This window comes from Pezoporus occidentalis, unplaced genomic scaffold, assembly GCF_034315485.1.
Source record: "Pezoporus occidentalis ecotype Australia unplaced genomic scaffold, CSIRO_AGI_Poc_V1 ctg43, whole genome shotgun sequence".
NCBI lineage: Eukaryota > Metazoa > Chordata > Aves > Psittaciformes > Psittacidae > Pezoporus > Pezoporus occidentalis.
Genome location: NW_026915758.1, coordinates 2,158,311 through 2,173,219, shown reverse-complemented (window position 1 = coordinate 2,173,219; position 14,909 = coordinate 2,158,311). Strand labels below are relative to the sequence as shown.

Here is a 14,909-nt window from a genome sequence, read left to right as displayed (position 1 = left end):
ACAAAATCAAGCCCTCAAATAGAGAGGTGAAACAATGGTGAGAACTAGCTTCCCACAAAGCTTTCAAGCCTGCTGGGGGTTTATTGATTCAGACCCTTCTGAGAGCAGGATTTCTCACTGCTTCAGCATTTATAGCCCTGCATGAAGTGAGGGGGAGGTATGTGTCAGAGAATTTAAGCTTCAGAAGCTTCTTGAGCAGTTTCTTGGGCTGGTAGGTTTGATTTAAGAGTTATAATCATGATCAAAACACTCCTTCCACCCCTACTGCGGATGTTTTCTAAAAATTGATCAACATATTTTTTTGCTATCTGCCAAAGATGAAGTCAGAATCTGAATGAGGTACCTGCATTTTACATGCAGAGTGTAGACTTTGATCAAGGAACTCATTACAGCAATAACACATAGCTTAAAGGTCTCCAAAAGTACCAAAGAGGAAAGGCTGAGCAGAAAGTCCATATTGAATCCTCCTCCCTGTGAGATGCATTATTCATGCCTGCCCAGGACTTCAGCCTTACCAAGGTACCTTGATGGTACCTTTCCCATGAAAAGACTGGCCAGGGCTCACCACTGACTTTCTCAAAGGACAGAAATGCTCTTCCTTTATACAACAAAATATATTGCAGGAAAACATAACCATGGGTCAGATCCTTGCTCTGCCTTCAGAGTTTCAGTCCTTTGTCTCTTTACTCTGGTAAGAGTCATGCTAAAATACGTTTGGGAATAAGAGTGTTCTTGCTCCTGTAGCCCTGTGGGGAAAAGATTAGGAAATCACCACCCTTATCTTGCCTTTGTGAGAGAAGTTACTCTGCTAAGGAAGCACAGTGGAGACTGAATACTGTATGTAGTGCAGTTAGAACTGTGCTAAAAGGCATTCACATCTAGGGATGCAAAACAATCTATGTGGAGCATTGTTCCAGCCCCACTGAAGTGTCCCTTACATGTATCAGGTTATGCATGCATCATTTCTCCCCACTGCTGAGCCTGTAAAAACAGCCCGGATGAACTTCTGGGATCCACTGACCCACGGTTGCCATTCCTTAGGGATGCACATGAAACTTCCAGCATTTGAAAAAAAAAAATAAAATCTAATCCTGTCATATAACTAAGCCCTGTATTCAGAGACAGATTAAACTCCCTGTGCCTTCCTGCTGCAGGGGAATGCACCCATACACAGACATGCACACATACACATATGCATAGTTTAGGAGGGTATGCATTGAGTTCAGCATCCTTGCATCTTTGCAATCTTGACATCATGCATTAGTGTGATTCTATCATAGATGATGAATTTTCAAGCACAAACACCTCTACCTTTTGCATTTTTGCCATTTTTTTCTCATTGTTGATTTTGTATGGAATACTTGCTGTGCTTTTTGTGGCACGACCTTTCAGGAGGGAAATGCGTGTTCCTCTGAGCCTGCCTTTTATTTGAATATTCCCCATTTTTTCCTGTCTCATTCTTTATTACAGCGTGAGCTGAGCACAGCCCCACTGATTCCCCTGACTCAGATCTCCCCTCTGCCCAGTGGGCTGAAAACTTGGAGGAGCTCCCAGGTTGTTTTGTTTGCGTTGGAAGACTTTTCCTGTTTTCCTTTTGCCCTTTGAAGGGGCTTTCTTCAGCCTCCTGCAATTTTGTTTGATGAGGTTTCTGGGGCACAGGCAGTGTCTAAGGGCTCTGCGATCAAGGACTGTTCTGGCTAGTGAATTTGCACGTACAAGTAGCTGCAGACCGTTCTGTTCCCCTTCTTCAGGATAGTTCTACAGCTGCTCTTTTGTTTTGCCCTGAAAAGAACTGCCCAAAGAACTTCCTTGGAAAAGAACATGAGGGCAGAAACCCCTGTCCCTTCTGAATATTGTGAAATCATCCTGAAAAACCACCCTGTAGATCAAGCATCTCTGCAGGCTTAACACGAGCAACAGGTTTTGCCCCTACAGATTGAGGAAAACCACTGTAAAATGACAGCAATTTCTTCCTAAGATCAAACACTTTGAGAAAGTGCATCTATTTTTGGCGAATGCTGGCAATGTTAAATAAAGGTGCTTCCTTTGAATTGCAGTTGCAGATAAATATGTTTTAATTTCCTATGCAGAGCCCACATTCAGATGATTTCCTAGCTGTCTGCTCAGTGAAACTCCCACACAGAAAAAGGAGATGCTTTTTATGGTACCTTGAGAGCAATTTGTTGCACAGATGATGCATCTATCCTCCAAGGGAGGCAGCTGTAATTGTAAAGCAGATGAACTCTATTGATGAACCCTTTGCTGTGTTACGAGAGTCATATGGGAATGGTGCTGGTAGCTGAGGAGGTGTGCTGTTACAGGGAAGCAGAGTGAGACCCAGTTAAAGGCTTCTGATCCCAAATACCACAGCTAAACCCAAACACAGTTCAGAAGCTGGGAACTGCTAAATGAAAGTTAATTGTAAGTGTTTTCCCTTCTTTAAAATAGTCTATATTCCATTTGCCAAAACAATCTCTTTTGGAAAATGGAAAAGCAGAGCAAAAGCCATGTTGCTTGGGCAATACACATATATAGTACACAAAAATAATACACAAACTGTATTATTAAGGAATGTCATTTGAGAACAGGCACACTTAGGTAATCAGCTCCAATAAAATATTATTGTAGAGTGGGAAAGATCAAATGAAAATATTATCATAGAGACACTTTTGACAACCCAACAGAAATATTGCATCCTATTTTAGAGTGAAAACTAAAAAGTTTTAAGTTGTTTAGTGATTTATTTTCTTGGAGGGACGAAATGGGTATCAAGGTTGTCTGAAGACTGTGTTGCCAGCACTTTAGAATTCAGGAGGGAAAGGGAAGCTTCTGAGAGCTGCAGTCATGAACTGAAGCATTGACCCCAAAAGCTTACAGGCTGGGAACAAGGAGCACATGCAACTGGATACAGACCAAGCTTCAGAAACAGCAGCAGCACAGTATCTTCTATGTGTCGGTACACTGAAATCTGCTTGCATTGGCCTGTCTGATTCGTTAGCATGGTGCATTGTTACTTACTGCCCCAACCTCATGCAAGTCTGCCAGAGATCACTAAAATCAAGGAGGATCCTCTACAACAGTGCCCGTATCACCAACAAAAGCCTCAGAGGCACTGTCCCAAGAGACTTACAGCTGTGGGATGTGGTCTAGGTCCTCTACAGAAGCTGTGTCTTCCATCCGTTCAAGAAAAGATGTGCCTGGTGGATTATAGCATCTTTCGCAAAAGAAAACTGGAAGCCCAAGCAAGTACACAAACTGCACTAACCTTTCACCTGTACAGCTAGCCCCAGGGAGGGGGAGATCAGCAGAGACAGTAAATTAACCCACTGGACCTCATTCCGTACCTGCCACATGCCTAAAGAAGGGCTTTATCTGGCTGCCTTTTTGCATAAGTAATCAGTTTGCAGACATAGCATTTTTTGTCATATTTCTCTTGCGTTAGAACACATGATATGCGCATTCTCTACGGTTGAATAAAAGGTCATGACTGACCAGCTGGTAGCACAGAATGCATTTTTACACTAATGGCAGGGTATTCTAGCTTTTGTTTCATATTGCAATAACTGCATATTTACATAAACCCTACATCTGTTTAGTTAAATTAAGCCAGAGGCTGATGATTTTTGTCTTTACAAAAGAGCTGATTTAATTTTATTGAACTTAGCTTTCCATTTAAAAGATCAAAGTCAGTGCAGCCCCCTGCAGCAACAATTCAGTCTTATGTGTTTCTTCAAATGTTCACATGAAGAAAATAGGGGAACTGGGACTCAGAAAGCTAATGAATTTTAACAGACAAGTAGCAATTACTCATTCCTAAAAAAATAAATAAAAATGAAAATAAATAAAATAAAAATAAAACCTCTTTGGGGCCTTTGTTTATTCTGGTCTTCATGAAAGAGATATTTTTCCTTCCACCAAAGTGTCAAAGTCTCGTGGATTTTCCTGACTCCTGCCTCTGAAACTGTCAGGAATTGATAGTGGAGGCAGCATGCAGATTTTTTGGCAAATTTCTAGAAGCTGGTAAATACTATGGGGAAAAGACACTTAAGAAAACTGGTGAAGACCTGGCGTCTCTAGCTATAATGTGTTAGTTCCTGGCACTCTGGACAGTGAACACCAGTTTGCATATAAAGTTGCTTGTTATCTCTACTGAAAGTAAAGGTAAAAATCATGACTATGAAACTGTATCTGTAATGGAGATAAGACATTTCCTGTCTTCTGAAAGAGCCTGTATGTCACCTCTGAGCATCTGACTTAGGGGAATTAGTCTTTGTTTTGCAAACTTTTAATTCCAGGAGAGGAAAGGCTGAACACCAGCCTTATATTTCACTCATGAAGTTTGGTATTTGCTTACAAGTGGTTTCCTCGCCTCTCCAGCTGTCAGCAGCACTTACTACTCAAACGCTGGGTGAGCACCATGGCTACACCCCATGCTACAGCAGGATAAGGCCAAACACACACTAAAATCCACTCTTCCTGGCTCCCTTCCTGGGGTTAACCCCTGCAGGCAATGTGAGAATAGTGACCAAAAGGCGCTGTAGCACACTCCAGGTTAGCCCTCCATCAGGACACTGAGGGTACTGAGTCAAAAGTCTGTTTTGGCTCCAGGAAAACGTTTCCAAGAGGTACATATTGCTACTGCATTACACCTATGTAATACATCCTCATTAGCATTTCAACTTGGATTAGCAATGTACTTTTGGAGCATTCCCCCTGACCACCCTTCCTCACCACGCTTTGCTTCAAGTTATGAAACTGTCCTGACACCTGGGAACTGGACTCCATCCAGACAAAGCTAACCCAAATCTGGTGTATCATCGCACTTACTGAGCTACAGAAGCTAACATGAGACCAGTCAATGTGATCAGATTAGAGCTGGTCTGAAGTAAATCTCTGAAGTACACAGAGGGCACACTGGGTCCCCTGCGCCAGCTCCTCTGCGCAGCAAATTTGTCCTACTTGTTCCAGGCCACCTGCTAATGTATGCACAGCCCAAAGAGGCTGCACTGCTGCTTTCTAACCCTCTCACTGCTTAAATAGGTGAATAGTGCCATTTTAGGTACCATATGGTATCCCTGCAGGCCTCCAGCTGCCACTCTGCAGATCAACAGCTTAAGCAAATGTCTCGTGTCATATCTGGCAGCCCAGCGCAGGCATCTCAGATACCTTAGGGACACAAACTGGCTGTGGATGTCTATGTTTCAGCAACTGAATACCATTTTATTGAAGTATCTATTCCCCTCTAGACCAAAAACAATAGAAGCAAATGAGGTTAAAAATTATAAATAAGGTGCTTGAAATACAACGGTAAGTAAAATAAAATAAAATAAAATAAAATAAAAATAAAATAAAATAAAATAAAATAAAATAAAATAAAATAAAATAAAATAAAATAATTGTAGAAGTCTCTCTAAAATCCTTGGAGACTTTTTTTAATAACTAAAATGTACAAAAAGCCTAATTTGGGCCAATATGTATGTTATTTTGTTCTTCAAGAAACACCTGAACTTTACAAACACCATTTATTGTTCAGTGAGGGCTAGATTCACTGAATTCATCGATAAGAAGCTCAGAATTAAGTTTCTGTGTGTGTACTTTACTAGTCTAACACCCTAGATGCTCTGAGGACGATAGCATCAGGATCTTTACATGATCATACCCTAAAGCTAAGTTTGTACTCATAAATCAGTAAGTTATCAATTTACTAAATTTGCTGGGGTCATAATAAAAGAAATAGGCTTTGGCATGTCCTCTGCCCTGAGAATGACTGACAGAGAGCAGCCTTCATCTGTGCTAGCAAACACCTGGCCTTCAGAAGGGGCTGCCCGCAGGTGAGCAGGGATGGATGCTGTAGGGGCTGGCCACGCTCAGGATTCTGTGGCAGAGGCTGATGGCCACCAGCCGGCACTGTGTCATGGGCTAACCTCCTGGTCTTACACAACAGCCACTCTCCAAAGCCTCAGAAAAATCTACCTAGAAATAGCCTAAGTTTCTGAATCCACGTGGAAATATTTGGAGCTTCATGTCTTCTAAGTGCTGAAACCAAAATCATGCCCAGCAAAACAGTTTCTAACAAACACATGAAGCAGGCAATGCTCTTGCTGGGCGTGCAAAGGCCAGCATTCACGTATTCCTGCTGCTCCCTCCGCAGACCTGCCTGCATTTCAGCAGCCAGTGACAAACCTCACATTTGCTATAAATGTAAATTAAAGTAAGTGCAGTCTTTTTAGATGCTGTGGACAAAAATGGGGCAGAAATGCCACAGAAAAGGGAAGTAAGGGAGTGATTATGCACATTAACATCCCGCCTGTGATGCACAACCTATTGCAGACCTTTAATTCTTACAAAGACGTGAGAGGGAACGTTGTTTTGGTCTGCCTTGTTTTGCCATTCTGTTAGTCTGACTAAGTAGCTTGGGATTAAAGAAAAACAGGGACTGAACATATACTGCCTATTTAATAGTGATGCCACTTGCATATATATCATCAGCACTATTTTAAATGTAAAAGTAGACTTTTAAGAGCTCAGCATCAAAAACAAAACAAAACCAAAAAAACAAACAGGCAGTGTGGCTTCATGTGCAAGTTTGCATAAAGAAAAAAGACATTTAGTGGCATTTCTCAGGCCAAGTGATCTCTCATCTAGAAAAGCTAAGGCTACACAGCGTTTAGGTCAGGCACACTGTATCCTCATTGTCCATGTGCAGTGATGCCACCTACATGTGAATTTCCTATATCAAGGACTGAACACCTGAATGCTTCCTAATTTCTAAAATAAGTGGAGCACCTCCAACTATGTATTTTCAGTCTACATGTATGGTAAATCCCAAAGATAATATTATACAAATAAGACACAAAATACAACAGCATACATTACTAGTATGTATAAATGTATTCTATTAATAGCATATAATCATAAACATGAAACAGTGCATGAATAAAACATATTTTTAGAAGTTTTTCTTTCTGTCACCTTGGATCTACAGATTGGGTATAGGAACTGCAGTACTGACTTTTATTTACAGGACTGATTCACTGATAATTGCACTTGTTTAACCCAGGAAAGTAAGTAAAAATAATGTTTTTAATAAAATTTACATTTTAGTTATTTTCTTTCCAGATCTGCAGCTAACTTCTGACCCCAGAAAGGCTTATCCATATGTTTAATTTTACACTTAGGAGTAACAATAGTGAAAATAATGCACATAAAAATGAGCCTTTGCAGAGCTGAAGTCGTGACAGTAGCCTGCTTTCACATTCAGCATGCACAAAAACCCACCCAAGGAGGAAAAGGTGAAGTGAAAAGGTACAATCATTCCCACTCTCCCGCATTCTCTGCAGATTTTCATTTCACATTCTCTCAAAATAACACAAATTGACATTAACAAATATTAATAGGATAGATAAAATATTTCGTAGGAAAATAATTCAGCAACCATTTATAATCCTTTTTTTCTTTTTTTAATTTCAGGTTCTTTTCAGGCCTCTGTTTCTAATATGCCAGCATATGTTTCCCTCTGACATAAATCAATATTTCAGTTGCATGTGTTGACGGGCTTGGACTTTACCACTTAGAGGCCTAGATGCTTACTGGCCCTCACTTAAGGTACATTTTTTCCAGTATGCCCATCATAGCAACAGCTGCTCATCCTTTATTCCAGTAAGCAACACTGGGCCACTGGATTGTTTCATTTTATTGTTTATTGATGGATGACATTTCAGCTTCTCCCTGCTGCAGTCCAGTGAATCCTGGTACACGATGGATGCAGGAACAGGTTTTCCTGGTGATGAAGATGCAACATGATAGTATCTTGAAATGCCACAGTGTTAGAGAGCACTCTGAAGTACTTTGTACATAACCCTAGTATGTTTGTGGCTTTACTAAGAATGCTGAATAACATGTAATATTTTGCCTTTTACAGAAAAGTATAGTAGGCAATGGTGAAAAAGATAATCTGTACAGATTATTGCTGACAGAAGAAAGAGATTTTTCAGTGAGACAAAGCACATCACAGTGCATTTTCCGGTACTAAACACAGAGGAGTAATAAAAAGTATCTCTGAATTGCAATAGACAGTTGTTTTAAGTGGTATTATGCAGAACTTGCTTTCACAAAGAACAGTGTTTCTTAATTAGCTGTAGCACTGTGTTGAGAACCTCTTCCTTGGAAGGACTGGCATCTACCTCTTGGCATGAAGGATTCACCATCCTTCTGTATGACTCTTCAACTCTATTTAAAAACAAAACAGGAGAAACAAAACTTCAAACTGCAGGGATATGAAACGGCATTAGTCATCAGCCTTGGAAGAAAGTGTTTGCAATGCAGAGAAAAGGGGAACAAAATCTAACATGAAGCTAAGAATGAAATCTACTTCAAAGACCAATAAATCATTAGTAACCATTACAATGCAAACCTCAAAGCACATAGTTTCCTTGATGTTGGTTCCCAGAGCTCCATCCATATTCACATGGCATGGCACTGGAGAATTAGTTTCTTTGCAGCTTAACACTGCTGTATATATATATATATATATATATATATATATATATGTATGACTCTGGTCTAGCAGTACAGTGGATAGCCTGCTTCTAACACCTGCATCAATTTATCCAGTGCCCACTCAGGCTCCCCTCTCTTAACTATACGGCATGGCATTATGTGAGTGTGTTCACTGACTGATTTCAGCTTTACACTGCATTACAGAATCGACACAACATTCAACCCTTTTCTCTGATCAACTTTGCTAACTGAATGAATACCAGGATGAAATACAGGGTGAAAACCTCCTTATTTAGGCTATTCTCATAATGCAGAACTCTCCCACATTTAGCCTATGAGGATGTGAATGAGAATGTGAATATAATTTTCTGTGTTCACACAATTAATAATACCAAACATTCAGGCCACAAGTCATAAGATGAATCAAGCAAGATTCTGGATGTTCTTACCTCCAGACTGACATAATTAACTAATAGAAATAATCAAGGGCTTTCTGGTGGGAATAAGAAGTAACAGAATTAAAATATGAAATATTCTTAAATGGCAGCATGTTTCCTAGCTCACCTATCCCTCTGCAGATCCCATGATATAAACCATGTGTCCTCACAGAGATTCTGTCAGAATTAAGCAATGGTTATTTTTAAAGCATGTCATCACCTGAAATTTTAAAATCCTACAAGCAGACTTCAGCTTTGTTACTTGTAGATATGGACACTGACATTCAGGTGTCTATACTGAGCACTAGATATTTAAGTTTCCACTGCAAACAATGATGATCTAATTGATAAATTTGGCAGAGCCTAGACAGCAATTCAGCACACCCTGAAGTAGGAAATCTAGAGTGCAATTCAGTTGCTTATGAATGTGTCTAGTACTGCTTGAGATGCTCTGGACTATCTCATTCAGCTTGCAGTTGCTGGTCCAGAAACCGTTCACGGGTTCCGTATCACATCTGCTAGCCTCATGCAGGTGTCTCAGATCTTACAAAATGGCTCTAGATAGTTATGCTTAGATCACTGGGCTCCAAAACCACCTCAAGTCATATCAAATGGCTCTAGACACTTATGCTTAAACCTCTGAACTCCAAGTGGGTGGTAAGCTGAATCACTTTAAAGGCTCCATTGAATGTATTAACTATACTGGGACCTGGGACACTTAGCACAATTGAAGACATCTACAAGAGGAGATCTAAACTTTATTCTTTTAATCTGACGCTCAATTCCAGACTTTTCTGGGGAAGCTATATGTTTCAACTTCTTGCCCCACAGTTCTGGAAGTTTTAGGTCGCTCTCCATCGTGACCTCAGTACAAAAGGTGCTGCAATTAAAGCAGCAAGTAGCAAAATACAAGTATTTTTAACTCAAACCTCCTTTGCAGGAAAATGCAGTTCTTCACCTGCAGCTTTGAAATACTTCTAATCAGAAGTGACAGAATTTACCTTCTTGGCAGCCATGAATCCTTTCCAAAGAAAAAAACCCAACCCAATCCAAAAACTTAGACATTGGAAATCCTTGTCCCAGTAATGTGAGTGGGACATTTGATACTCATCCCACAGGAGTCAAGATTGCCTCCATTGCCTCTATTTCTCCTTAAAGTGTACCTTTGGCGAAACAAGGTGTTAACTTCCAGTTCAGCTTCCTCCTTTGTTTTCTCCAGGCCCCGACGCTGAAGTCTCCGGACTCGCTCCTCTGGGTCAACAGTCAGGAGAAGAACAAGATCAGGTTTAAGCAGATCGCCAGGCCACTGGTACACCTCATCATGAGCTGGTGGAAGATCCTGGACTTTCCCATTTATTTCAGTGGCAATTGTGTAGGCAGCTGTGCTGTGCCAGTACCTGTCAGGAAAATACAGAATGGAAGGAGAAACTTTAGACAGGACACTAATTCTTCAGCAATATATGAGACAGGTGTCACTATAAAGACAACTGCAATAATGATGACATAGGTGACACTGTGATTTTGAAGGGAAATGTTCTGTACTATCAATTATTTCTTAATTAATTAATGGATAATGAGTGATAATACTCAATGCAATTAATGTGAATTATTAAGTAAAACCTATGGCAGAAGCTACGTTTTTTGCAGAGTGTTCCAGATGCTCCTATCGAAAGAAGGTCTTCTCATACAATGAGAGGTCAAAAGAAGAGTTATATATCAAAACTCAATACCCTGAGCCCCCTTTTTGTGGTTTCCATCCTACTTCATGCAACAGATTTGGCAGAGAACATTCAGTCTTCAGCTCCACGTGAATGAAGACAGAATTTATTGATGGCTATGCATTTCACTTGCATTTAACATTCCCACCACTATGAGGCCCTGCATTTTATATATTTATTTATGTATTTATCTATTTATATATAAATATTTATATATTTTTGAATAAAACCCACTGAAATGTAACCAAAATTTTGGTTAAAAATAGCTCCCACACAGATGCAAATAACTTCTATGTACATGTGCTGTGGAGGGGCACTACAGTACATTTACTGAAACAAACCAGGAGTGCAAACTGTATGTGGACTTCATGTATTAAGAGCAACATCAGAGCTGCCTACACAGTTAGTGAAAACAAGAAATAACATAAACAAAACCAAAAAAGTAGGAAGCATATTTCTGGCTTTACATCCTCAAAGAGTAAGTCTACCTAAAACTCCATAATTCTATCCTACCTGTATCTCAGATGCATCTAAGAGTTAGCATTGATCAGGAGCCCTCATCCTTCTTGGGCTTGTCCCATGGCCCTGGTTTGGCTCAGGCTGCACATCCCATACCTCCACTATTCCTAACAGAGGATGCAACACTTTTCATTGTGTCCTAAAGCCAGTTATGAGTATTACACTGATGGAAGTCCCATTCTTACTGTTATCATAAGTATTAATCTTTAGAAGATTTAATATTTACCTATATGCAAAGTAGCATATCCCCCCCCCCAAAAAAAAAAAAAGAGGAAAAGAAAACCAAAGACTGCCATTAACAACTTCCACCTGTAGCACTGAACAACTGTATGATGCACTGCTATAAGAGGACTTCTTAAATATACAAACCTGTCTACGATCACAGGTGCCTGAGTGGACACTTTTGCTATTTCTGAAGCAAGAATGTAGTTGCCCGCAGCATAAAATGCCCTTTTAATGGGTGCTGGCTCATCATCAAATACTGCCCTCCACTGGCTGATGCAAGCTGGTGGGGACCTCAGCAGAAAGCCATTCAGGGTGTCCTTAACAGACTGGGTTACAGTGGTTTTGCCTGCATTTACAGAAGGGAACATTTGTTATGTTACACATCAGATACAACCGTATATGCTTTAAAAATTTAGAAATGCTCCTATCTGTTCACTTGAAACACATGTTCTGACACCCGACTATGTAATCTGAGTATCATGTGATGAGGTTTTCAGTGGGAAATGATCATAAGTCTGGTTGCAGGAACTATTATTCCACTTCCTCTTCCCAGGCCTTCCACCTCTCCATCTTATCACCTTTCGGTCTTCACACCCTTAAATGCACTAAATGCATGGGCAGTTCTCTATATATCCATCTATTTCTATAGATACCCATTTACAACATTTTTCTAGGTCACAGTTCATGTGGATGTTGCCACCCTGTCAGCCAATATTTTCTTCTTAGAGGGGATTTTCAGCTTTCTTTAACTGAAAAGTCAGAAAACAGTTATTCAAAGGCAACAAAAATCCCTGCCTGAGACAAACTGCTGCCAGCTTCCCAGACTACCAATATTTTACTTCGTTTATTTAAAAATCTCTCAGGTAAAAGTATGTTTCATCGTTTGCACAAGAAATTTGATTTCCTGTACTCCACTCTTTGTATTCTTTCATTTACATCGATAAGGAATTCATGCTCTGAATGGGAATTAGCATAGATTGATCTCTCACGACTAAAAGAAGACAGGCTGGTCTTTAGTAATTCTTTTAATTTAACTTTAATTAGTAATTCTCTCAGATCTGTCACAGGTTTCCAGGATTTTCTGAATTGCTAAACCCTATGCCTGGCTGAAAGCCACAGCGGTCTCTCTTTCCAACAATTTCCCACCTGCGGTATTTCAGCCACACGTTGCTCCTACCTGTGGCGTCCAGCCCCTCGAAAACCACGACGGGAAATCTTCCCTTCTGCTGATGCGCAGGGCATTTCTCCAGCAGGTCGAGTAGCGCTCCGGCCTCCGGGATCCGCTCCGCGCACTGCACGGAAAGAGACGCAACCCTTCGCACCCCTGCCGTGGCACCGCCCTAGGCAGCGGGCATCCCCGAGCCGCGGCACCGGCGGGGGCTCACCTCCTGCAGGCGGTCGCGGACGGCGGAGGCTGCGGGCGGCAGGGCGCGGCGGAGGGGGTGCGGGCCCGGCGAGCCCGGGGCGCAGAGCCGCAGCATCGCCGCCGAGAGCCGGACGGGAGGTGCAAGCGGCGGCCGCGCGGCCGGGAATCGAAACTGCCCCGGCTGACGGGGAAAGCGGCTGGAGAGGCCGGCAGGCAAGAGCCGGCCCTCGGAGGGGCGGGATTTTTGCGGCCCCCTCCCGCTTTACTGGAGTGAACGGGCTCGGTCTCCGTGAGAAACGGCTCTGTGCATGCATAACTGAAACTGAAAGTAGAAAGTGTAAGTCTTAGCCTCGGGATCTGACCCATTCCACCCCTCATTCCCCTCCCGAGCAAAAAAAAAGGTCACATTCCCATGGTCTGCAGTGGCTGAACCACGGGGTCTCCAAAATAAAACAAATAAACAGTAAAATGCATGAAAATAATAATTAAAAAATCACAAATACACTCTACTTCTTCAGTCTGGCCTGAAGAGACAAGCAAGTCATGAACCCAACGGAACTCTTTTGCTGTGTTGCAGTGCCCAAGTGACACTGAGCTGTGAGGACATTATTCCTAATTAAATCCCATTATCCTCTGTCAGCGCCTTAATAGTAAGACCAACAGGCTCAAACAATTTTGGAAGTAAAAGTACTTTTACAAGCCTGTGGTGTTTTCATAACTTGGTGATGGCCAGTTTCAGCTTCCATCTGCTCAGGGACAGGAGCTGGAAGGACTTGCCCATAGCCATAACACTTGCTTAGTTTCATGTCAACTGCTGTGAATAATGTTGCCCAAAATGTGGCTTTTGAGTTTCAAAAATATGTAACTTGAAATGCAGGAGAACCTGCACCTCTTGCAGAATCCTATTTCTGCATTTCGGCAGTTCGGAAACTGCCACTTAGAGATATCTAAAGTTAAAATTCTGATACAATTTCTGAAAGAATATACTCTACAAGCAAGTACAATCTGCAAGAAATTCCTCAGGAACTTGATGTCTTCCTCCGGCCAGCTCAAACAAATATCTTTTGCTTAGAGTTTCTGCAGGGAGAGGGGAGCAACTGGTAGGCAGTATTGGTGAGACAGAGATCAGCTACACTAGTCGGAAACTACCCGTGCTGAGGAAGATGGAGGAAGGCTGGGCCAGAGCAAGAACTTGAACACAGCCTTGAAGGCTCCTGAATACACTCTCAGAAGCAGGTACCAAAACTGGCACTTTTTTAAGGCAAAGTATGCCCTTTTTTATATCTGAGAACTCCTACGTCTTTCCACATCACTCCACTGGCTGTGGCAGCTGGGTATGGATGCCAGAAGACACAGTATAAAATATCATTCATTATACAAGATGCCAATTGATGGTAATATTAAGCACATATTAATATGCACTACTGAATCAGACTAGTGGCTCTACTCTCCCAATATTTTGTCTGGCAGAATGACATGCTGCTCAAAAGCCTGGCATATCCATGGTCTCTTCTAGTTCTTATGCTCCTATAGGATCCACAGTCAACAAATTAGGAATGTTCAACAGCACATCTTAATCTCTTCCTTTTAGCACCTATTTATGGACCCTTGCTCATCCATCTATTTAAATCCCTTTCTGACTCCACAATACAGTCTAACTCCACAAACCCCCATGGTCTCACATTCCAGCAATGCACCTCTTGCATAACACCAATTTTCTTTTATAAGCTTGAAACTCATATTCTACTTGCTTCAACAAGTGCCTCTTCTAGTAACATTACTGACTTTGGGGATTAACAGTTCAATACTTGGTCTATTTATCACCTTCATGATTTTGTAAAGCTCATTCAGATTTCCTCTTCAGCTTTTTCATGTCAGAAATGAGAGTGCCTATATCTTGAAGGCAGTTGATTCATCCGTTAAACATTTATATAGAAGAAAAACTTCCCTAACTCTGTGAGGTCCTTGATGAGATGTGGAGATCTGAACTGTACCACTAGTTAAGGTATGGCTACAAATACCGAAGTTTCACAGAGCAGCGAAACAATGCCACCTGCCTTGTTCTCATTACATTTTCTGGGTGATACTAAGCTTTTTGTTGACTTCTTTTTTTCTGCTGTCTCTCACAGAGCCATTGATTTCAGA

The 14,909-nt window shown here is 41.3% G+C and overlaps 1 protein-coding gene across 1 annotated transcript; it reads right to left on the bottom strand.

Annotated features, from left to right (window-relative positions):
* Positions 1-6,876: 6,876 nt before the first annotated feature.
* On the bottom strand, positions 6,877-13,020 carry CMPK2 (cytidine/uridine monophosphate kinase 2). Its single transcript, XM_062634564.1, has 5 exons — positions 12,784-13,020; positions 12,576-12,690; positions 11,543-11,744; positions 10,100-10,333; positions 6,877-8,229 (listed from the first exon to the last, which is right to left on the bottom strand). Exons 1-5 carry the CDS (start codon positions 12,877-12,879, stop codon positions 8,109-8,111), a joined length of 768 nt encoding a protein of 255 aa, XP_062490548.1. The 5' UTR covers positions 12,880-13,020; the 3' UTR covers positions 6,877-8,108.
* Between the last annotated feature and the right edge of the window lie 1,889 nt (positions 13,021-14,909).